Raw genomic sequence first — 26,074 nt, forward strand, 5'->3', positions numbered from 1 at the left:
TCCCATAAATAACCAAATTTGGTTCTTGAAGGTTAGATAAAGGAACGGTTCGAGGAAAGAATTTTTCTAATTAATATGGGTCAACCTATCAATCATCTAAGTGTTGAGGAATGGTTTAGGTGGTCTCATTACCTTTTAGGCTTTGTGCACATACATTGAGACTTTTTGTCGAGGTGCGTGCGATTGAGTAGTTTTATAGGAGTCTTCATGCGTCTTCAATAACAAATCAATCCGACACTCAACATTAGTCTCATTATTGACAAAATATTGAACTAACAACAATGTGGTTTTAAAACTCAAATGGGTCTAAGTTGACTAAGGCTATTCAACAAAATCCATCGTGCAGGTTTTTTTACTGTGAATGACACACGTCTTGAAACTGAATGAATTGATTGACCCACTTAAATATATTTCTTTATTCTTTTAATTTAATTTATTTAATTAATTATTTTTTACTCAACAAGGAGCAAGAGAGGTTTCATAGTAATAGAAAAATATTTATAGACTCATAAGGCATTTTGAAAAAACAAAAACTGGAATAAAAAAGAAGACACATGTTGACACAGAGGTCGCGTGTTTCAGTCATAAGGGGTCCATTTTTTTATGTTCTATTTGTTATTTATTGGCTCTATCTTTTTCCTTACAAAATTATTTGACGTCTGACGAGTGTAATGGGTCCAAATACATCAACTAATACCAATTACGAATAAAGTCTTTTTGACTAAAAATCCATCCCTCTAACAAAATCTCCCATGCGTATATTGGATTGTGAGAGAGGGGGACCATTCTTACCTGGAACCTTACTTCTCCACCTAGATGACATTGATGGCATAGGTGGACGATGCCTATGGATGACGTAGGTGGACGGATGTAGGTAGACGTTGCCTATAAAAATGTTGGCCGGTGGAACGAGTCAAAAGGGAAGGCGAATGAAAAAGAGGATCCAAGAGATAAGGAGATCCCTTGTAGGGAGGAAAATGGGAAAAAAAATTCAAACCCTTCTTTGATGCCCAAGCTCTTTTTTTATAGGCAAGCAAGCATTAAATTACTAAAATGTCCATTTATCCCATGACCCATAAAGTAATGAATTCTTTAGATAAAATGTTAGAATTTGCGATTACGTGGATCATAAGATCTCTTGGTCTCCAAACCTATGGTCTCTTTGTCCCCTACATTGACTACGTTTTTGCCCCCTCATTTACGGTCAGTCCATATGACGTAGACATGGAGCAACTTATTTTTGAGTATCGACATTTAGCCCCATGCACGGTGCGGATGTTGTAATGACATGGGGCAGGCAATCCTTAGTACAAACCATAACATTGGAGACTAGCGATTGTAAGTCATGATGCTTGAGTCCCCACTTCATGGGCACAACATAAATTTGAGCCCTCCGATCATATTGTATAAGTATATAAATTTGTGCCAACAAGCATTTGAGAAGACAAGTGATTGTATCGAAGATTGCGTTAGGAAGCCAGTGAGCGATTGGAAAAACAAAAGCCTAAGAAGGCAGATGCTTGTGGCGAAAAACGTGCTAAGAAGTCAATGAGTGTCTTGAAAGATAAGCTCCTAGGAAAACGATGGTTGCAACGAAGAATGTGCCAGGGAGTTAGTGAGTGTTTGGAAAGACGAGTGTTCAAAGTGGTTGTGGCGAAAAGCATGCCAGAGAGTCAATGAGTGTCTAAAAAGATGAATGCCTAATGAGATGGACGGTTATGGCAAAGAGCGTGTCAGGGAGCTAGTGAGTGTCTAGGAAGAGAGCACCTACGGAGCCGGGTGACTGTGGTAAAGAGTATACCAGGGAGCCAATGAGTATCTAAAAAGACGAACGCCTAAGGATGTGAGTCGATATGGAAAAAAAAACACTCCAGGGAGCTAATGAGCATTTGGAAGAGACAAACGACTATGGCGAAGAGTGTGCTAGGGAGCCAGTAAACATCTAAAAAGATAAACGTCTATGACTAAAAGTATGCAAGGGAGCCAATAGGTGTTTGGAAAAACGACTGTCTAAGAAGATGAAGGACTATGACTAAAAATACGCTAGGGAACCAGTGAGCATTTGGAAAAACAAACACCTAAGGAAGCAGACGGTTGTGGCGAAGAATGTATCAAGGAGTTAGTAACCATTTAAAAAGACAAACAATTATGACTTAGAGTGCCCCAAGGAGCCAATGGGCGTTGGAAAAATGAGTGTCTAAAAGGACGAGTGATTATGACAAAGAGTGCACTAGAGAGCACGTAAGCGTTAGAAGAGGATAATGACGAAAGAGGCAAGCGATTGTGGCTAAGAGTGCACCAGGGAGTCAATAGTCGTCTAAAAAAACAAATAGCAAGGCTAGTGGCTATAATAAAAAGTGCAACATGGAGCAGTAAATGTCTGGAAAGATGAGCGCCTAAAGAGGCAAGTAATTATGGCAAAAAGTACGTCACAGAACCAGTAAGTATCTTGGAAAACGAGCGTCGAATGAGGCTAGTGGTTGTGGCTAAGAGCACATTAGGGAGCCAATAAGTATCTTGGAAAACGAGCACTAAATAAGGATAGCAGCTATGGCTAAAAGCACACCAGGGAGCCAATAAATGTTTAGAAAGACGAATCCCTCAAAGATGTTGCGTAGACCTACAATGGCACCGTCAATTTAGATCGAAAATATGGCCTCTACCCTCATGTGTTCAACGATAAGGTCAATGGTATTGTTGCCCCAAACTTGGGATTCCAATGAAGCCCGAACTTAGATAATAGTTACTTTGCATTTGCTACAATGTCGTTACCTAAATCGAGGGCTATTGTCGAAACTCAAAGTACACAAAGTATTTGGCACCATCACCTAGAATCCAAATGGCATTTGTAGACACCCCAATTTGCATGAACCCATTAGAAGAATCCAAAATTTTCTCGAGTTGCTTTCAATTTAGAGCTTAAGCCCTCTAACGGCACATTGCCACTTGGCACCATTTTCATGCATACATGCATACATGCATCATGTCATATAGTTTTGCATGCCCATACCTTGTCCTTAATCCAATCTAATTTCACACCCACCTTCCTAATCATAGACCGACTTAATTTCATATTCACTCTTCATTAATCAACCCATTATCCATAACCTAAGTCCATACTAAATCCACTCTCAAACTTAACCTTAATACTCAAAGTCCATTATCCATTATCCATAACCTAAGTCCATACTAAACCTAGTCTTACTAGCAAAAGTCCATGACCCATTATCCATAATCTAAGTCCATACTAAACCCATTCTCAAAATTAGCCTTAATACCCAAAGTCTATAATCGAAGTCCATAACTAAAATCCAAACCCAAGTCCATTCTAAGTTCAATATCAAGCCCATTCTAAGTTCATTCCCTTACACCCTCCCAAAAGGTGACACATGTTGATCTCTCATAAGCCCTCAATACCTAATGCTTTAATCTAATTGGATAGTGAACTCCCTCTTGTGAAAACCCAAGAATACCCTTCTAAAAAAGTATGGTTAAACTAAAAATATACTTTGATCTTTCGTAAAAATTGATAAAATTGAGATAACTTTATGGAACTCTCACATTAGTCAATTTCAAAAATATACATTCACCCTTACTTTATGAGTTATATACAAATGAACTAAGGTATACTTTTTACCAAATACTTCACCTTTACACATGTTATTCTTCCACTCACTCTTTTATTAATCTATTTCAAAAATATACATCCACCTTTTGCTTTATGAGTTATTTACAAATGAACCAAGATCTACTTTTCACCTATCATTCCACATTTACATATGTCACTCCCCTACTCACCCTCCCAAAAGTACTTTTTATTCTCTCACCTTTATTTATCAAAAAATCAAAGATCAAAAAATATTTTTTGGATTTCTTCACAAATGTCACTTTTACCCTCATACAAATAAAAAATTCAAAAAGAAATAACATAAACCTCATATCCATTCTCTTTATTTTTAGGGTTTGACCACTTTATCCTCAAAAGTTTTTCAAAAACTCTATAAATACCCTCATTTTCTATGAACAAGGCATGTTCTCAAGCCCCCATCTCTCAACCTAAAACTCTACCAAAATCCCTACTCATTCTCTCATATTCCAACTTCCAACTCAACAACTCTCATCTTCTACCCTCAACTAAATCATTCAACCTTCAAGTTCATCTCTCAAGGCTCAAGCTCATTCAAAACTATTAATGGACAAGGTGGGTTAGGATCTAGTTTACTTTTGAGTTTGCATATTCTTTTTCTATCCTTCTCTTTTTTTCATTTTTAAAAATCTTTAAGATATAATGGAGAACCCTCATTTATCCTAAGTAAATTAAACCTCAACCTTGGGTATGAAATGCTTGAAGCAGTTTGATCAAAATGAATGAGGTTGAAACTTTTTTTTAATCTATTGCCTCTCATGCATCATATGTACACTATGCACACACCACACATGTTTGACCATGATAAAGAAACGTGTAACTCTTTTGATAGAGTTGAAATTCTAAGTTTCTAGCTAATCATACATGTATTAAAATTATGGATCTAAGGGGACTCTATCCATGGAACTTCTCTAAAATCCTAAGCCAACATTTCAACTCATATAAAATGTGGTGACTCCATGGGATGTCCTCTTCCATAAGATACTCCCTATCTCAACACTAACATTATACTATCTTCCAAAAAGGTACATACCCCCCATGGGCGCACACCCATTTCATGCATCTCATGCATTTGTTGTTTAGTTAACTTATTCAAAAATGGTCAAATTTAAAAAGTAACACCTTAGGTGGAGAGAATGAGGTGTTTAACACCTTTCCTATTCTCTAATCGAATTCCCTTACCTAAATCATAGGTAGACCATACATTTTCTATGAATGAGAGTCACTAAAATATCATGAAAAATGATTTTTTTTTTTTTTAAATCAATTCGAGTGCTCATTCACACCCATTTTCAAAAAGAATGGTGACGACTCCAAACAATGTAGCATTGAAGTTCAAAAATAAACATTCTCATGTCTACAATGATGAGTAACGAAGCAATGTTGTCGTCATCCCAACTTGAAAGTGCATCTAAGAAGACGATTGTTGTGGCAAAGAGCACACTAGTGTCGAGTTTAGAGGGGAGAATTACATACCTTTTAGTGCCTTTGTCTATGTATTGATAGATGTGAAATCCTAGGATCCTTTTTGATACTCTTTTAAATTTTACCCTTATCCATTTTAATAAGTGGATATTGATTGGGAATATCCCTCATTGATATCATTTCCTTATTTAACCCGTCCTTTTCGAGATTTTCCTTTAATAAAGATTTCAACTACATTTAACCACGCCCAATTCTTGATTTTATTGGGATTTGGGTTGATTAAGCCATTCTGCAACGTAATCTTTACCCGATATTCTTTCGACCAACTGAGACCTGAGCCCACGGTTGATTTGCGACTGAGCTTACCCTTGGATATCCATGCCTAATCCGAATCCCCAGGTTCCACAAGTCGCTCCTTGGTACCCAATGAAAAACATCCTCCACAATCATCATAATCACGATTATTATATCATCATTTTCACCCACATCATCACATAATCATCACCATATCATAATCATCATAGTCATGATTATGATTATCATCATGATCGCCCCCACCATTATTGTCATCCCCATCATCATGATCATCTTAAATGGTTGAAGCTGATTAGGTTTGGAAAGAAATAAACAAGGGCCTTTTTATTATTTAGGTATTTTTCATTAATCAATTAAAGGAGACCAAAGTCAAGGAGCATGTCATAAATTTTTATATCCTCCATCAAAGGAATTTTTAGTACACACTTTTAGATTAATGGCTTCTACCATCATTTTCCCTAATGTTAAAAACTTCGAGAACTTTTTCGATAAATTATCTTTGGGAGCGACTAGTTGCACATCACCCATTACTGCTTGCATCCCATCACTTGAAAAATACCCCTTGCACTCCATTTTTACCAATAATTTGTAAACCACTTTTGATGGATTTAGAAGTTTCAGGTTGGACTGATTTTCTATGAAGATCTTCTCATCATAGAGATTACCCTTACAAAAAATCAGCTCAATTCAAAACTTTTAACCCATATTTTGAAAAATGATCGTTTTTTACATATATTTTTACTTATGTCCCTTGGAAGCCCAGGTCCCCTCGACTCCTAAGAATGACTCGCCAAAAAAACAAATGATCCCGACCCTTTAAATGCAAAATCCAATGGTTGAGATTTATCCTTGGGATAAATATCTCCGAGATTTATGTTGTCAAGATACTCGTAAAACTCAACCATTGGATTTTGTGTTTAAAGATCATTTGTTTTTTTTTTTTTTCAGGAGTTATTCTTAAGAGTCAACGGATCCCAAACCACACACACACACACACACACAGGGTGGCATTTAGAGGCCATAAAGAGAGTCAAACATTTTTTTAATGTATGAGTTAGGAGTTTCAGCACGGGCTGATTTTTTGTGAAGATGATCTCTATGATGAGGAGATCATCCTCACCAAAAATATGCCCATTCGAAACTTCTAACCCTATCAAAAGTGACTTACAAAAATTGAACGGTCCATGATTCTTCAACTTGTATACTAGGGTAAGAAGTTTCAAAATGAGCTGATTTTTGATGAGGATTATCTCTCACCATAGAGATCATCCTCACAAAAAATCAGCAGAATCCAAAACTTGTAACCCCTATTTTGAAAATGTTTGGCACAATATTTGGCTCTCTTTAGGGCATTCAAACGCTTCACACACACACACACACACACACACACACACACACAAGTGGATATTTTTAAGATTGGGGTGCAACAAAAGGCTTGTGGTGTGGAACTAGTCGGCCTTTTCCTTTTAGGGATGCACTCCACTGCCGCCACCACCACCACCTCACTCACTCACTCACTCAAAAACACACACACAGACATTGTTTGCTGCCATTCAAACTGCATAGCCCAAAAATCAAACTTATCAGAGATCCATTAGTGGATCTTAATCATCCAGATAGAGATAAAACCGTGGACAGCTAACAAAATATGAATGTTACAAGCCCACACATATTTACAAAACAGTGAAAATCAGTTCGATCCGAGTCCCCAAGATTATTACAGTACTGCTAGCAGATAATACAGAAGACAGAAATATGATATAAACAATGCAACTAAACTGAGGAAAATCAATGTATGGATTCGTCGATCTGGATTGCTTACTCAATGGGCTCAACCACAAACGATGAACACAAACATGAGATGGAAAAGTGGAGGATCACCTAATAGGAGTGATTTACACTCTTTGGCTCCCCAGATCGATGGACACATACATCACCTAGTCAGTTGAAGGCACGGACACATATAGATGATTTCGACAAGGTTGTATCCTTGAATTATTCGGGAGGAATATCACGAAACATAGCTGGACTTGGGTTTTGTTTTTTGTTTGACGAAGAATGCTGATAACATGCTTTTGCTGCGAATAGGGGCACGGACAATCTCATGACGAACCCCATTGTCAAAGGACTTGAATGTTGTTAATGGTTTTGAGGCCTCCAAAGAATCCTGCATAAAGAAATATATGTCAGAAATACACTTATAGAAAATAGAAAATGAAAGAATGACCCAAAGAGACCCATCAAAAGGAAATATTCCTTTCAACATACGCACCCCCAGAACCTCCCATTGCAATGGGTTTTCGGTCTTTTCTTTTGTGGATAGAATAAGCTACATTGATTAGAGTCCCATCATATATTCATCAATCAATAGAAATGTCGTGTAATTTATGATTCTAAAGATAATGTCAAAGGTTCCTTAGATCAAATATAGAGTAATCTTAAAACTCCAAAAATATGGTGCATTCAACAAGAATTTCTTATTACTTGATTTTTTTTGTCATGGGTATGTAGCATTCGCACGTAGAACAAGCAAGGCCTGATTTTGGGTGAAGCTAATCCCCCCTATGGCAGCCCATTGTAAGACTTCCAACCCAATGAAATATGGATTTAAAATTAGTGGTGAAATGAAGGGCCCAGAGTGTTGATTAAAAGTTAAAACACTCTAGACTGTTCATTCCAGTGTTTAGTCCATTTTTCATAAGGTTGGGATATGTTGCATGTATTTTTTCAAACATCAAATGATAAATGGATGTGGGGTCCACGTGGAGATGAATCGATGACCGGTTTTTGGCGAGGATGATCTTCTTATAATAAAGAATCCTCATAAAAAACTATTAATTTTTTTCGTTTAAACCTAGAACCCTAAGAATTGTGGAATTCAACTTAACAACGAAATGGATGGTCCAATTTTTTTTTCTAACCTATAAACCACTTTTCACAAGGCTCAAAATGGAGAAATATGTAGTTCATGTAGGAATAGAAGGGTGAAAGAAATAAGGAAATCGATGAAAGATTCAAAATTTCTCTAAGGTACATAGATCATTATGTTGTCTTAGACGACACATGTCCTCACTCTACTTGAAAATGTGTTATAAGGTTCCCAACGAATTTGTCTCCAGGATACAACAAAGCCCAAATTTACACAACTATATGTTTCTTCAAAGTTCGTACCAACTATGAAGAAAACCTATCCTACAAGTTCTCTGATGCACAATGCCTCTTAAACACCAAATGATAAAGAAAATATTACAATGAGAGAGAGCAAGGGAGTTGTTTTTGAATTGTTATTGTACATTTTCAATTGAAATCGGCCATTCTATAAATAGACTATTGTCTCTTAATTGAGGATAGCAATAATGATGAGGGGCCTTCTCTCTCTCTCTCTCTCTCTAGCACTTTGCCCAGGAGAATTCCTACCTTGAACTCTGAGTCCCATGAGCATTGATGCGTAGTACAGACCTCGCATTACGCCAAATTAATGTGGTTTAAGCAGTAACTGGGGAACTACCTTTGCATGCTCGGCACTTGACGTGTCTAAGACCTTATCCACCTTGTAATACCTTATTTTGTACATCCACAGTCTCAAATTACATTAACTCAAACTAGTAGAAAACGTCCCTAAGAGGTCCTATTTATAAGTTTCTCCTCAATCTCCACCTTCCCTCACTTAACACAATTATACTTAAAATAAATAAATAAAAATTCCAAATAATACCTAACAACTAAGAACTAATATTAATGAAATTAAATCTAGTTGTCCAGAAAATTGCAGATTCAGCGCATATGGACAATTGGGAACCAAACTCCCATGTCTTCCCGACCTCTAATACATAATTTCCAATGTGAAAAACCAACCCACAAGGTGTAAGATCTCCTCCCTATTTATGGCTTTATTTTGTTCTTGGCTCAATGAACCAATATTTTCTTCCAGCTAAAGCAAGCTTCTACATCCTCATCTCCCTCAATAGTTCAAATAATGAGGCGCAACTCCCTCTGGACAAGATGCGGGACATCCCCCCTTGTGAGTTGAAATTTTTAGGCTCAATGGATCATGGACTTGAATTTGGCTGAGGCCGATTTTCTCACAGTATCATCTTTCCCGAGTTGCCAAAAACACTTGTTCTCAAGTTTTAAATAATGTGCAGCTTCGACCGATAATATTTAATACTCCATTCTTTTCTCTTTTTCTCCTGTGTTTTCTCAACCTTTTTTATGCACCAATTCGTCCATACCTTTTTTTTGCATCGCTTCAAACTTTTCTGATGATGGTAGATACATTAGCTCAAGATCATGTCCTTGATACAACTATTAGGAATGTCAAGAGAATTCACTAAGGACTATAGGATCAGTCCTTTGATGCTATATCTAGCAAATCACTAGGGAAACAACCCGCTCAGATACTAATTTGATGCAATTATGCAAATGATTCTTCGAAAGATGGTTGAATCACCGCTTGATCGATGACATCATCAAATCAATCAAATAGATTGACAAATCACACGTACCTTTTCTGCATTTTTCTAACTCTTTTGATGACCATCGATGTGCTATGATTTAGCTCAAGTTCACATACTTGATACAACAATTACGATCATCAATAGAACTTGCCAAGCACTATTGGATCAATTATTTGCTTACACAACTAGCAAATCAGCAGGAAAGTACCCATTTTGATATTAATTTGATACAAATGATTCTCCAAAAGATGGGTTGGATTATTGATTCATCAATGACACCCTTAAATCAATTGAATAGACTGACAAATCACATATACATTAAAGAAAATTTCAGCATACATATGAGAAGGAATGGTTAATTTGGATAGCTATTTGAAGCCTGATGCTACTGGTGGTAAGACCGTGACCATATAAGACTAAATGTATAGATCCAAATGTGTAAAAAATCCAGAAGATAATCTAAACTAAATGGAATGCTCCCCCTTAGTCCTGTTAATATAGTTTCTCTACAACCCTAACCACTCAAATTAACTTTACAATTTATTTATATAATTACCAGCCTTCCCAACTACCTTATTTAATTCGTCAACAGTATTCTTCAATTCCTTCAAAAAGAATTTAATTCCAAATTCATTAGGTGCCTAAAAGACTCCCTTATGTACCTAGCATAATGGTGTTTGAGTTCAACACCAAAACTAACATCAATATTTGTGGACTTTCAACAAAAATGGATCCCGGTAATGTTCATGTGTCGTTTTGACACACTGATTCCCTTTCTTTTCTGATTATCCATTAAATGGGCTTCTATCTGAGATGCCACATGAACTATCATGTGGCCCACTCACTATTAGATGGCATGAAAAATCATGTTATCCCTTTTCATACTGATAGTTTGTTTGTAACCAAGACTAAACTATTTTGAACTTTGTTTGCATCATTTAAAACTAAGTCTAAAATAAGCGTAGGTTGTTAGAAAACAAAGTGCAAGCTGCAACAAAGTTCTTGCCTATAGACTTTACCCAAAGACATTTTGCCCTCAAGATGGAAATCAACTTTTCCCTTTCTACTTCATCCAGGTCCAAATTTAGACCCTTTTCATCTTCCATGTCCCAAATTGAACCAGTCCACTTCTTTTAATACCACCAATTTCCTAAAATTGCAGCAAATCACCAACCTTCTTTGTCATCAAATTCAGTAGAAAAACAAATTAGTTATTTCCTTTATTGTAAAATCGAGCATCATTCCTTTCAACATCCCAAATAAGTCATGAAGTTGAGACCCATTTTACAAATCCCATCGATGATGAGGTTCAAGATGAGCTCAATGATAAAGCAGTTATTAAACTTAAGCTTCACAAGGAGGAAGATCCAAAACTTCTTTCCATTTGTTAAAGAAAGCAGAAAAAAAAGTGAGGTTGTGAGTTTTGGTCGTCAAAGATGAGATCAATCCCACATCTATGCCAAAGTGATCTTTTGAACAGTTACCATGTGAATTATCTCTTAGGGATATTCAACACCCTTATGAGATAAACAAGACTACGACTTTGGATTAATTACCTTTGAAATTGTGATCCCTAATGATTCAGATGCTCTAATTATCTTTTGAGCTTATGACTCTTACAAGTATTTGGAAGAGATGATGTCCCTACAACACGTAAGGGGCATTCAGACTTCCAATTCAATTGGTAAGATTGTTTACAAATTGATTAAAACTGATGTATTGAATCAATGCTTTGATCAAACTAGAGGACAAGTTTTTGTTAAACTCAGGGTAAACAATACAAACAATATTCCTCAAATCAAAGATCAAATCACCGATGTACCACCATCAAGCCATCCAAAGGCTAAAGACATCACCCAGTTTGAAGTTGTTTGATCTCGGGATCAAACTACATGAAAGGTATGCTTGACTTCCATCTTATCTAATGGTAAATGAACTGCATGGTAACCCACGTGGCACCACAAATGACTATTGTAATATGTTATGATCAATTTATGTCTTTATGTTTAGATGTTTATTTTTTTCTTTTGTAAGGGCCTTTATGCCTTTTCACTCTTATTATTTTAACATATACTCTTCCCTTGCTCTGATGGTGGCCGACGATTCTCTTTCTATTACTCTTCTTGGTATCAGAGCCCTAAAACCCCATTGACAGCTCCTCTTGGGTCCTTCTATTTCTTCGGTTCTTTGGTCCCTTGAAGTATCATCACATTACTCTCTTCTCCTCCAACTTTGTCATTTGATCTTGGAATCAAGCACACCTAGCAGCAGGTTTGTTTAAGAGTTCCCCTCCTTCGGGGGTTCCTTTTCCTTTTATTCCTTTCTGACCTGGAGTGTTCTACTCGCATGCTGCAACAGAACTATTTGGCTGTTTTTTGCAATAAGCCTACACTGCAGGCTGTTTTCTATGCTGCCAGGAGGTCACTGCAATAGTGCTGTGGGCTGCGATAGGACTTCTAGCTGTCTGTTCAGAGCTTTGTGAAAGTTCTGTGGACTATGCAACAGTTCTAAGGGTCTTGCAATAGTTTTTTTGCTGTTGTGTGATTGTGATTGGGCTGTTAGCCTCTTGCGACACTGCTGTGTGGTAGTTCTGTGCAGTGAAACAGGGGTGTGGCCTTGCGATAGTGCAGAAGAATTTTAAAAGAGAAAAATATCAAGTCTCATAAAGAGAGCTTGAAATATTTTTATAACCCATAAGAAAGAAATGGACATAAACGCCCTTACACAGAAAGCATAACAGAAATAAATTTATATAAATCAAACTATAACTAACTATCTATTCTAATATTTCCAATACTCCCCCTCAAGCTGGGGCAAATATATCAACTAGGCCCAGCTTGGCTAGATGAGAGTTTGTGACAGAAGGTCCAACAGACTTTGTAAGCATATCGGCTAGTTGATCTGAAGAAGAAACAAAGATTGTCTTAAGTACACCAGATCGAACTTTCTCCCTGAGAAAGTGAACATCAACCTCAATGTGCTTAGTTCTTTCGTGAAGGACTAAGTCAGATGCAAGCATGATAGCAGACTTGTTGTCACAGAACAACGAGGATGAGCCAACAGTAGGAAATTCCAACTCTATTAGCAAAGATCTAAGCCAAAGAATCTCACATGTGCCAAGAGCCATAGCACGATACTCAGCTTCAGCAGAGGAACGAGAAACCATACTCTATTTCTTACTTTTCCATGAGATAAGATTACCGCCATAGAAAGTACAGAAACCAGATGTAGATCTCTTATCTGTAAGAGAACCCGCATAATCAACATCAGTGAAACATGACAGATGTGGCTGAGCAGTAGATGAATAAAATAAGCCTAGACCAGGACGAGACTTCAAGTAGCGAAGGATACGATACACGGCATCAAGATGGTACGCGGAACATGCATAAACTGACTGACTACACTAACTGCGAAGGTCAAATCTGGTCTAGTGTTAGTCAGATAAATCAAACGGCCTATGAGTCTCTGGTAAGATGAGGGATCAGATAAAAGTTTCCTAGATTCAACATGAAGGCGATGATTCTGATCCATCGGAGAAGAGGCAGGACGACAACCAAGCATACCAGTGTCCTGAAGAAGATCCAATGTGTATTTACGTTGAGATAACGAAATGCCACGGCGTGAGCGCGCTATCTCTAAACCCAAAAAGTACTTAAGGGGACCTAAGTCCTTAACCTCAAAAGCACTACCCAACTGACTCTTAACCCTGTCAATCCAATGTGCATCATCTCCAATTACTATAATATCATCTACATAAACCAAGACAATGGTATTACGGCCATCTACTCCTCGTCGAATAAAGCAAGTATGGTCAGAGTGGCATCTGAAAAATCCCATAGATAAAATGACCTCAGAGAAACGTTGGAACCAAGCTCGCGGAAATTGCTTTAGGCCATACAGAGATTTAAGAAGGCGACATACTTTCCTAGAATACTCCCCCTGAAGATGAAACCCAGGAGGGGGATCCATATAAATGACCTCTGTCAGATCACCATTGAGAAATGCATTCTTCACATCAAGCTGGTGAAGAGGCCATGAATGACAGGCCGCTAAAGAGATTAGTAAACGGACAGTAGACAGTTTGGCTACAGGAGCAAATGTGGCCCCAAAGTCCTTTCCCGGAGTCTGCGTAAACCCTTAGCGACGAGTCGAGCCTTGTAGCGATTAACAGTACCATCTGCGAGATACTTAATGGTGAAAACCCATTTACAACCAACAGTTCGCTCCTCAGAAGGAAGAGAAACAAAATCTCAGGTGTAATTCTTCTGCAATGCATCCATCTCAGTAGTCATGGCTCTAGTCCACATAGGATCACGTAAAGCCTCAGATACAGATCGAGGAACCTGAATAGAGTTTGTGGTGGAAAGATAGGCTCGATAGGAAGGAGAAAGACCCTGATAAGAAACAAATTGGGCGATAGGGTGATCAGTAACACACCCTCGCTTACCTTTGCGAAGTGCAATAGGTAAGTGAGAGTCAGAAATAGAAGGGGCAAGCGGAAATGTATAGGGGGATATACCTGAGTCCAAGGAGGAGGTTGGCAAAGTTTGAGAGAGGAGAGGCGACGAGAATAAACTTGTAACGGCGGCGACGAAGATGAAGATGGAGAGAAAATTGTAGATGGTAGCACTATTGGAGAAGAATCCTGTAAAGAAGAAGAGTCCTGCAAAAAAGATGAAGTACGAAAATATGGAACATTTAAAAAAGAAAGTGACATCCAGGGAATGAATAATACGATGAGAGAGGGGATCATAGCACCGATACCCCTTTGACATAGAAGAGTAACCCAAGAAGACACAACGGGTAGCTTTGTTATTTAGTTTGGTGCGATGAGGGGTTCTATCCTGAACAGAGCAAGTACACCAAAAAAATCTAGGTGTAATAGTGAAGAGAGTGCTATCAGGTCGAAGAACATGAAGAGGCACCTGTCCCCCTAAAGTACGGCTCGGAACACGATTTAGGAGGAAAGCAGCAGTAAGAACTACCATATTCCAATATGACTTGGGAACATGCATCCCTCGCAGAAGGCAACGAACGATGTTCATGAGGTGGTAATTCTTACGTTCCGCCACCCCGTTTTGCTCAGGAGTGTATGGGCAAGTTAACTGATGAAGCATACCACGCTCATGGAGATGGGAGCGAATCCCATCAGAAATATATTCCCCGTCATTATCTGTTCTAAGAGATTTGACGGTAATGTTGTATTGAGTTTGAATCATTTTAAAGAAATTAACAAAAATAGGTAGTACCTCAGAGCGAGAACGCATTAAATAAACCTAAGTACAACGAGAATAGTCATCAATAAATGTAACATAATATCTATGACCATTAAAAGTAGTAACAGGGGAAGGTCCCCCACACATCAGAATGAACCAAATAAAAAATAGCATTAACTCTATGCATGCGAGGAATATAAGAGGTACGGGTGTGTTTAGAAAGTTCACACACAGAACACTGAAATTTGTGTCCACTACAAGATTGTTTTAAATTAGGGAATAATGAACATAAGTGCTGAAAATTAGCATGTCCTAAGTGAGCATGCCATAAGTCTAAAGTCTGAAAAGAAAAATTATGATTTCCAGTGAGTGGGAGCACGGAAGTTGGAGCAGCAGTAGATGGAGCTTCAAACATGTACAGCCCATCCCTCTCATATCCCTTGCCAAAAATCCTCCTCGAAGTCAGGTCCTGAAAGACACAGTGAGTAGGAAAAAACGTTACAGAACAATTAAGCGATTTTGTAATACTACTTACAGACAGAAGGTTAAGGGATAAGTGTGGAACATGGAGAACAGAATCAAGAGAAAAACCAGGGATTAGAGATATAGAACCCTTACTGTGAACTGAGGTAAGAGATCCATTGGCAAGACGAACCTCCTTATGAGTAGTAGGAAAAATAGAAGAAATAAAATGATTGGACTCACCGGTCATGTGATCAGAGGCACCAGAATCAATGACCCAAGTCAGAGGAGCAGAACCAGACTGAGTGGCATGAAATGCAGAAGAGGTACCTGGAGGAGTGGTAGTAACAGATGCGACTGTCGAGGATGAGGGAGTCTGAGCCTGGAGTTGATCTCGTACAATAGCTGTAATCTGTGTCTAAAGATGTTGCAAATCAAGAGTAACAAGGGAAGCATGATCAACAGAGGTAGATTCCACAACAGCAGCACGGGACTGTCCCCCAGAAGATCTCAACAGGTGGGGATAGAGCTGAAAGTAGCGAGCTTTCTCATGGCCAATCTTCCGACAGTGACTACATGTAAGACCACCTCCTTTACCACGCCCACGGCTCCCACGGCCTCGATTCCCGAATCCTTGAGTACGGGAATTAGAAAAATCCGAATTGGCTGCAAGAGCCATCTGATCTGTATCTGGAGCGGAGATAGTGACAGGAGACTAAGTCTGTGAGGGAATGACACGGCGACGACGCTCATCACTATCAATAGTCACAAATGTCTCAAATAATGAAGTTAGAGGAGTGGTATTAAGGATTTGGGTCCGTAGTGCCTCAAACTCAGGGCGCAAACCCATGAGGAACTGGTATGTCTGACGTCGAGCAATCCTTTTGACCACATACCCGGCTACCTCTGCAGATAACTCAGCTATAGACTCATAGTGTGAGAGCTCCTCCCAACGGGACTGGAGGAATCCAAAATAATCTGCAACACTCTGATGTCCTTGGGTAGCTTAAGCAATATCCCGGTACAGTTCATAAATCCTCGAGTCATTGCGAGCATGTGCATATGTCTGAGTGAGAGCTACCCACAAAGAAGAGATAATCTCATGATACATAAACATAGTGTAGATGCGTTGCTCCATGGAATTGAATAACCAACCAAGAATAGTGCAATTATCAATTTCCCATTGTTCAAATTTGGGATCAGTGGGGGGTGGCTTAGGAATACTGCCTAACAACCAACCAGATTTCCCTCTACTACCCAAATAAAGGCGTACAGACCGAGACCAACTCTGAAGGTTCGACCATCTAATGGGGCATTGATGATGCGTTGGACGGAGAAATTAGCCCCAAGAGTGGTGGTAGAGTCCTTAGTCTCGTGAGTCGTAGTCATTGCAAACAAGTAGTACTGTATTTGGATTGAAGGGAGGTCTCCCGTAGTAGTACTGTTTAAGACTAAAGAATCCTACTAATAGTTGTCTGCAACCCAGAAACAGCCCCTACTGCTGTTGTGGGTGTGATCTAATCAAAGAAACAACCCCAAAGAATCCTACTAATTGTTGTAGGGGCTGATTATCGATCACCCAACAGCTGTGTGTTGTTGTCGAAGAGCAGATCAGGTCTTGTAGGGCTGATCGAGGTGTACCCAATAGTGGACTGCTGCTGTATGGTGCAATAGAACTGATCGTAGGTGCTATAAGGTGTTGTTGGACAGATCGTAAGAAAGATATAGGCTTGAGGAGGTCTACTACTGCTGTCGCAAAGCACTCGAGAGAGTGTAGGTGGAATCGCAACACAGGTAAGCACCTGCTGTAAGAACACGGACCTGTAGAAACCTTTTGTTGCTGTCGTAGATCACTATAGGACTAATAGACCTGATCGCAGATGAGATTCAACCACTCTAGAGCATGTAGGTTAAATAGCAACACCTGTATGAACCTACTGTTGCTGTCGCAGGTCACTGAAGATCATCTAGATCTGATCGTAGGTGGGAGACAGATCTGTATGAACCTACTGGTGCTGTCGCAGGTCACTGAAGAGCATCTAGATCTAATCGTAGGTGGGAGACAGACCTGTAGGAACCTCCTGTTGCTATCGCATAGCACTTTAGGGCTTGTAGGTCTGATCGCAGATGAGATTCAGACCTACTACTACTGTCGCAAGGTATTAAAAAAGCCTAAAGGCTGATCGCAGGTCAGATTCTGATCTGTTGAAGAGATGTGTGGGCTGATTGCCGAAAGAAACCCTAACGTAGGGTACAAAAAAAAAAATTAATCACAGTGCAAATCTCTATTGCAGCATGTGAAGGGTTACTAAAGTCTCTATCGCAACATGCGATTGAGAAGACAAGAATCAGAAAAAAAAGAAACCCCCGAAAGGGAGAAAATCCGGATGAAGCTGAGTGAAGTAAGTAGGGAAGAGGAGGAACAGAGTTAGGTTTTTTCTTTTTGGCTCTGATACCAAGAAGAATTTTAGAAGAGAAAAATATCAAGTCTCATAAAGAGAGCTTGAAATATATTTATAACCCATAAGAAAGAAATGGACATAAATGCCCTTACACAGAAAGCATAACAGAAATAAATTTATATAAATCAAATTAGAACTAACTATCTATTCTAATATTTCCAATAAGTGCTAAGCAGGTTTGTTGTGATGCTGTTTTGGCGAATGGCTGCTATGGACTATTGTTGTTCCCTTCTTTCTTTTTAAGATCACACATTGGACTTTGGTTTGCCTGCGACCTCCCTTCAAACCAAATCTTACAATATTTGTTTTGTTATTCCTCTTGGCGAGAACTTCTATTTTTTTTAAAAGCTGCTGTGAGTTCAGTTCTTTGCCTCTTTTTCAGTTATCTAGAAATCTCGTATTTCTTGTTCTTTTTTTTTATTCATCTGTTTTTGAAAATTATGGCATCGAATCAAGAAAACAAGGAATCAAAAACTTCTTTTGGGCACGACTCCTCAATCCAACGTATTACTACTGCCCTTTTGGATGATTGAAACTTTTAGTCTTCGTCTCGGTCTCGGTTTGTGAGACTCTATTTGGGAAGTTGCGGCAAATCTGGATGGCTTTTGGGTAATGTTATCAAGCCACCTACTACTGATCCCAAATCTGAACAATAGGAAATCAATAATTGCATTATTCTCAGATGGTCGTTTAATTTTATGGAGCAGCGGATCTACATTATGTTTATATACCATCAGATTGTCTTATCTTTGTGGTCAACTCTCACTCAGACATATGCGCATACTCAGAATGATTTGTGGATTTATGAGCTTTATCGAGATATTGCTCACACTACTCAGGGGTCTCAAAGTGTATCAGATTATTTTGGGTTTCTTCAGTCTCGATGGGAGGATATCTCTCATTATGAGTCTATGACTGAGTTATCTGCAGAAGCAGCCGAACATGTGGTTAAGAGAATTGCTCAACATTAGACATATTAGTTTCTCATGAGCTTACGCCCCGAGTTTGAAGCTCTTCGGACACAAATTCTTAACACATCTCCTTTGTCTCCCTTATTTAAGACTTTTGCGACTATCGATAGTGATGAGCATTGTGGTCGTGTAGTTCCATCTCAGACTCAAACTTCGGGTAATCTTTTTTGCTCCAGCGACAGATCAAATGGCTCTTGTAGCCAATTCGAGTTTCTCTGGCTCTTGTACTTAGGGAGCTGGGAGTCCTGGCCGTGGGGGCCGTGGTTTAGGGAGTGGTTTCATTTGTAGACATTGTGTGAGGACTAGTCATGAGAAGGCCCGTTGCTTTCAGCTCTACCCTTACTTGTTACAACCTACTGCTACTCCTTCTTTGGGGCAATTTGCTCCTCGTGCTGCCACTATGGATTCCTTACTAATTTCGACCATTAACCCTCCAATTTCTCTTGGAACTATTATTTGCAGCAACTTCAGACCCAGATTGCCACTATCGTTCGAGATCAGATCCATGCCCATACTCGATCATCTTCAACTATGGCCTCAATTACCACACTTCCAGGCACATCTTCTGCATTTTATGTCTCTTAGTTGGGTCCAGCTCCTCTGACATGGTTATTGATTTTGGTGTCTCTGATCACATAACCGATGAGTCCAACCATTTTACCTCTTCTACTTCTCTCGCGACTCCTAGGGAGGTTCGCCTAGCTGATGGTCCCTTACACCTATACATAGCAAATGTACCATTCCCGTATCCTCTGATATTTCTCTTGATTCTGTGCTTCATGTTCCTCATCTTTCTCTTAACCTCTTGTATGTGAGTAGTATTACGAAATCTTTAAATTGTTCAATGACTTTCTTTCCTACTCACTGTATTTTTCAGGACCTGATTTCGAGGAGAATTTTTGGCAAGGGATATGAGCGGGATGAGTTGTATTTATTTGGTTCTTCGCATACTACTGCTCCAGTTTCTGTGCTTCCCTCCTCTGGGAGTCATACGTTTTCTTCTCAATCTTTAAACTTATGGCATCCTCACTTAGGACATGTTAATTTTCAGCACTTATGTTCTTTATTTCCTACTTTAAAAAATTCTTGTAGTGGACAAGAAAACTTTTGTAAACAAATGAAATTTCAGGAAAAATACTCCTCTAAAACGCCAGGGAGAGTTCGAAACAACTTCATTATATATAACATATTACAAGGGGATAAACTAGTTTGGTTCTCTAAAACTAATTCCATAACAAACTTCTATAACAAAATTAATTAATTACAATCTTCTAGAAATCTAGCTGGATCCAAGTCATCATGATGAGCTGTCACATGCTGACTTGTCAAGTGTAGAAGCTTCTTCTAAGTTCTTATGGCTTTCATCCCCCAGCAAGCTGAAGGGTCGAGGTACGATACATAGTCTGGACTTCAAAGAATCGAACCTTGAGCTTGATAAATGCTTTGTTAACAAGTCTGCTACTTGATCTTCAGTTAGAACATAGCAGAGTTATAACTTATTTTTAAGAAATAGATCTCGGACAAAATGAATGTCTATTTCAATGTGTTTAGATCGAGCATGAAACACAGGGTTTGCTGCCATATAGCTAAAACTGATGTTGTCAAACCATATAATAGATACTTGTTGTTGACGAACACACAATTCTTGTAAGAGTGATAAAGTCCAGACAATCTCAGTTGCTGTTATGGCTAGTCCTCTATACTCTGATTCAGCACTACTTCTAGAGATCACCTTCTTTTTTCTTGCAAACCAAGACACTAGATTATCTCCAAGAAACAAACAATAACCACTAGAGCTTCTTCTGTCATCAGGAGTCGAAGCATAATCAACATCTGTATAGGTTTGTATCTAAAGATGAGTAGAAGGATTAAGCCTAAAGCCTTGTTGCATAGTACCCCTCAGGTATCTTAGAATCCTCTTTGTAGAAAGCCAGTGAGCCATTGTTGGGTTATGCATGAATTGACAAGCTTTGTTGACAGCAAAAGCAATGTCGAGTCTAGTTAGAGTGACATATTGTAAGCTCCTACTATGCGTCGATACTTGGTTTGATCATCAAATGGTTCTCCATCAGACTTAGACAAACTTTTGCCAATAACTCTTGAGGTTTTTGCTGGTTTACAGTCAAGCATCTCTGTTTTCTCAAGCAAATCAGCAATATACTTGATTTGAGATAGGTGTATAGATTGAGCATCATAAAGCACCTCTATTCCAAGAAAGTAAGATAATTGACCTAGATCCCTCATTGCAAAAGTAGAGTGCAGGTGTATTATTAAAGCATAAATCTGAGTTTTTGAGCTTCCAGTGACAAAGATATCATCAACATAAACCAACACAAGTAAAGTATATGTTGAAATAAAAATAAGTCTAGATGTCCTTTTTAGTCATTTTACCTACTTGGATTATGTAATAGATTTAAAGCCTAATTAGGGCTAATTAATAATCTAATTTTCTCTTCTCTCTATTTCGAACTTGGTATCAGAGCCTGCTCTCTGAAGCTATATCGAACTCCTCCTTCTTCATCTGTAACAAACCTCAATCGACTTCTTCCTTAAAACAAATCTCTACACCACTCGTCTTCAACCCATATCACCCCTACGGGGGTTTTCTGCTACTGCAAACCCTAATCGCATCATGTGATAGGGAGTTAAACAATATTCAAAGCCTGCGATCAGGCTGTACTTACAGCAACGATGCTGTTTAGGGCCTGCAACTTCTAAGGTGGCTGTATCTCAGCCTTGCGACACCCAAGGTGGCTTTAGTGAAGTCCTGCGACACCCAAGGTAGAGCCTAGACATCTGCAATCACAGCAAGTGACTGTGTTTAAGCTTTTTCAACACAGCAGCTGGCTGTTCTGGTTCGTGCGACACAGCTGGTGACTGTTTGGACCCTACAACTACAGCAGGTAGTTGATTCTTGAGCAGACGAACCCAATAAGTGGCTACTCTGCCCTGTGCGACACAGCAGGTGGCTCTTTTAATTGTTTTTTTGAGCAAACGACACCAATAGGTGGTTGTTGTGTCTTGTGCGACACAGCAGGTGGCTGTGTTTTAGTTTTCCGATCCCCGTAGTGGTTATATGAGGGTGCCGACAGTGTTTTTGAACACCTACGGAATTTTTCGATTACAGCAGGGTACTGTTTAAGGCTGTTCTCACACTTATTTTGCTCATTGATTCCCTGTACTTGCGGTAATGATTACTTGGGTCACCCACAACAGTGTTTAATCAACCTTTATAACTCTTTCGATCCTGCATTGTCACCTTTAGGGTGTTGCGATCACTTTATTCTAGAGAGTCGTGCCCTCATCTTCTTGAACTCTCTTCAAACCAAAGTACTTGGATTATTTGATGGGTTCTGAATCATCCTCTTCCTCGATCACTGGTATTAGTAATGGATCAAGTGGTCTTCCTTCTCATTCAGCTGACTTTCCAGGCATTCAAATTACTACCGTGAAATTAGATGGTCCTAACTATCTCCTTTGGGCACGATCGGTTGAAATGTTCATTGGTGGAAAAGGGAAGATCGGTTACCTCACAGGGGCAGACAAACAACCTGCACAGACCGACAGTTCTTACTCACATTGGTTTGCTAATGATTCTATGGTCCGTTTTTGGTTGGTTACATCTATGCAACCACATATTGTAGCCAGTTTTATGTTCTCCTCGACAACAAAACAGATATGGGATTCCGCAAAGAGCATTTACTCACAATGTCAAAACAATGTCCGGATTTTTAACCTAGAGCGTGAGATTTCTCGACTCTTATAAGGTGACTCTTCTGTTACTACTTATATATCACAACTACGTGCTTGGTGGGAAGAGTTGACATTTTATTCTTCGTATTACACTTGGAAGGACCTTGATGAGACATTGTATGCGTCAATTCTGGATAAGAATCGGCTTTTTCAGCTTCTAGCAGGTCTCCGGGATGAGTTTGAGTATGTGAAAGTTCATTTATTGGGTATGGATCATTTTCCGTCTCTACAAAATGCATATTCTTATGTCTTGGCTGATGAGAGTCGTCGCGCAGCTGTCTTACCTCTTTCTTCAGGAGATCACTCCACTATGCTTGCTCGCCTTCCTTCTTCACAGCCTCCCAGTGGATCGCTGCTTACCCGTCAACGACATAAGTGTGATCATTGTGGAAAGTTGGGTCATGTGAAGGCTCGTTGTTATGCACTTTATGGTCGTCCTAATCAGAATCGTCAACAGTCTCAACGATCTTCCGCTCATGTAGTCTCTCAACAGACAACTGACTTAGCACATCCTTCAACTACTACTTCCTCATCGGATTCAGTATCTCTATCCCAAGTCGAGCTTGACAAGTTTAGAAAATTCTTCAATCAGATGGAGACCTCATCTCAGTCAATTTCTACCTTTGCTCACTTAGGTACCTTTGCATCTGCAAATAGTGTTTCCACCACTTCCTCACCATGGATCATTGATTCTGGTGCCTCCAATAACATGACCGGTACGTCTTCCTTTTTTAAAACCTATAGTGTTTGTTCAGGTCATCGTAAGGTTCGCCTGGCCGATGGTTCGTTGTCTTCTATAGCTGGTCAAGGTCATTTTCCTATTACATCTTCGTTGTCCCTAAATAACACACTACATGTTCCTCAACTTACTACTAACCTTATATCTATTAGTAGTCTTACTAAAAATTTGAACTGCAGTGTAACTTTTTATCCCTTATTGTGTCTTTCAGGATCTATGGTCGAAGAAGACGATTGGAACTGGACGTGAAGTGAATGGATTGTATCTCTTGGATGTATCAGGTTCATCTAGCACCCATTCTGTTTTTCAACTTAATAGTAATAGTAATAGTCAGTCCAATAAGGCTCTTGTAATGCGTTGACACTTACGCTTAGGCCATATTTCCTTTGGTTATTTGAAACACATGTTCCCTGATTTATTTAATAATAACAAATTACTTGATTTTTCTTGTGAAACTTGTCAATTAGCTAAACATGTGCGTTCTTCTTATCCTATTAGTATGAATACTACTGCACCTGATTTGTTTGACCTCATTCATTCTGATGTGTGGGGTCCTTCCCCAGTTACATCCACTCTTGATTTTCGATATTTTGTCTTATTCATTGATGACCACAGTCACATTACTTGGATCTATCTTATGAAACACAAGAGTGAAGTTTGTGGGATCTTCAAGCAATTTCTTGCTATGGTCCATACCCAGTTTGGTCGTACAGTCAAGACTTTCCGTTCTGATCATGGAACTGAATGCACCTATAATGAGGTCTTAAAACTTTGTTTAGAGTTTGGCATTGAGCATCAAATGTCTAATGTTAAGACCCCTCAGCAGAATGGTCGTTTAGAACGAAAAAATCGTCATACTCTAGAGTTAGCCCGTGCCATCTTTATTGGTATGAACGTGCCACAATCCTATTGGGCCGATATAGTTCTTACTGCTGTCTACCTTATTAATCGAACCCCCTCTCGGGTTCTTCAGTTTGCCACGCCTCTGTCTCAGCTCTGTCCAGATCGTCCCGTGTTTCCCCTGTCTCCGCGTGTGTTTGGGTGTGTTTGTTTTGTTCAAATTCTTGACCAAACTCGTACTAAACTTGACCCTAAGGCCGTAAAATGTATTTTTTTGGGTTATTCTTCTACCCAGAAAGATTATCGTTGTTATCATCCTCATTCTCGATGGCGTTTCATTTCTCGGGATGTTTCATTTTTTGAGCATACTCCCTACTACAATGGATCCGTCGGAATTCAATCTGAATGATTTCCCCTAGACTCTCCTGATGATCCCCTACCTGTCCCCTTACCTCTTCCCTTACCTGTTACTCCCTCCCCCTCCCTGTTCGTTTGTCACCTCTTCCCATGTAGGTTTACTCTCGGCGTCCATGTGATACTATCATCACTCCTATACCAGACTAGCTCGCCTCCTCGCCTCCAGCTTCGCCTCTTTCTGTTCCATGTGATGATCGTCCTATTGCCACTCGTAAGGGTAAGCGCACTTGTACTTATTCCATTTCTAATTATGTATCAGATTCAGCTCTCTCACCCTCCTATCAAAGTTTTCTTGCTTTTGTTTCCGCTATTTCTCTTCCTACTACTATTGCAGATGCTATTACCCATCAAGAGTGGGGAGCAGCTATGATTGATGAGTTGACTGCTCTTGATAAGACTTAAACTTGGGAAATTGTTCCTCTCCCACCAGGAAGGAAAGCTGTGGGATGTCGCTGGGTTTTCACCCTTAAGCATAATCCGGATGGTTCTATTGCTCGTTATAAGGCCCGTTTGGTGGCCAAGAGTTATGCTCAGACTTATGGGATTGATTATCAGGAGACATTTGCTCCGGTTGCCAAGATGACCACCATTCGTGTTCTTCTTTCTGTTGCTGCTATTAGGGGCTGGCCTCTCTATCAGTTAGATGTTAAGAATGCATTTCTCAATGGTGATCTTCAGGAAGAAGTATATATGGTCCAACCTCTTGGGTTTCTTTCATCTGCTTCTCCTACCCATGTTTGTCGTCTTCGCCGTTCACTTTATGGACTGAAACAGTCCCCTCGCACATGGTCTGAGCGCTTTACTATGGCCATGCATCAATTTGGATTCCATCAGAGTTCTGCTGATCACACTCTGTTCTTGCGTCACTCCCAGGGTAAAACTGTTGCTTTGATTGTTTATGTGGATGACATTGTTCTTACTGGAGATGATGATGATGGCATTACCGAGGTAAAAACTTACTTAGGCCGTCAATTTGAGATTAAGGATCTTGAAAATCTTCGCTATTTTCTGGGTATTGAGGTTGCACGGTCCCGGTCTGGTATATTTATTTCTCAACGCAAGTATGTCTTGGATTTACTGGGAGACTCCGGTCAGCTTGGTTCTCGTTCCGTTGATACTCCTATTGAGCAGAATCACAGGTTGGCTGATTCTTAGGAGTGTGTGTCGGATATTGGTCAATATCAGCGTTTTGTGGGAAAACTGATCCATTTGTCTATGACTCACCCTAACATTGCCTATGCTGTTAGTGTTGTAAGTCAGTTTATGCACTCGTCTCGAACATCTCATCTTATTATTGTTTATCGTATTCTTAGATATCTTAAAGGATGTCCTGGTCGAGGTATTTTATTCAGTAATCATGGTCATCTTTGT

General features: G+C 39.4%; 1 protein-coding gene across 4 annotated transcripts in view; it reads right to left on the reverse strand.

Moving 5' to 3' along the window:
• Positions 1 to 6,949: 6,949 nt before the first annotated feature.
• LOC147380480 (protein ABIL1-like) overlaps positions 6,950 to 26,074 on the reverse strand; it is a 42,509-nt gene continuing 23,384 nt past the window's right edge. For all 4 annotated transcript variants that reach the window (XM_086431659.1, XM_086431661.1, XM_086431660.1 and 1 more), the window contains one exon: positions 6,950 to 7,553. In XM_086431659.1, coding sequence (XP_086287785.1) covers positions 7,507 to 7,553 — 47 coding nt within the window. In that variant the 3' untranslated portion in view covers positions 6,950 to 7,506. The remainder of the gene's footprint in view (positions 7,554 to 26,074) is intronic.

This window comes from Akebia trifoliata, unplaced genomic scaffold (genome assembly GCF_017979445.1).
Source record: "Akebia trifoliata isolate Shusen 1 unplaced genomic scaffold, ASM1797944v1 Contig01390, whole genome shotgun sequence".
Taxonomy (NCBI): Eukaryota; Viridiplantae; Streptophyta; class Magnoliopsida; order Ranunculales; family Lardizabalaceae; genus Akebia; species Akebia trifoliata.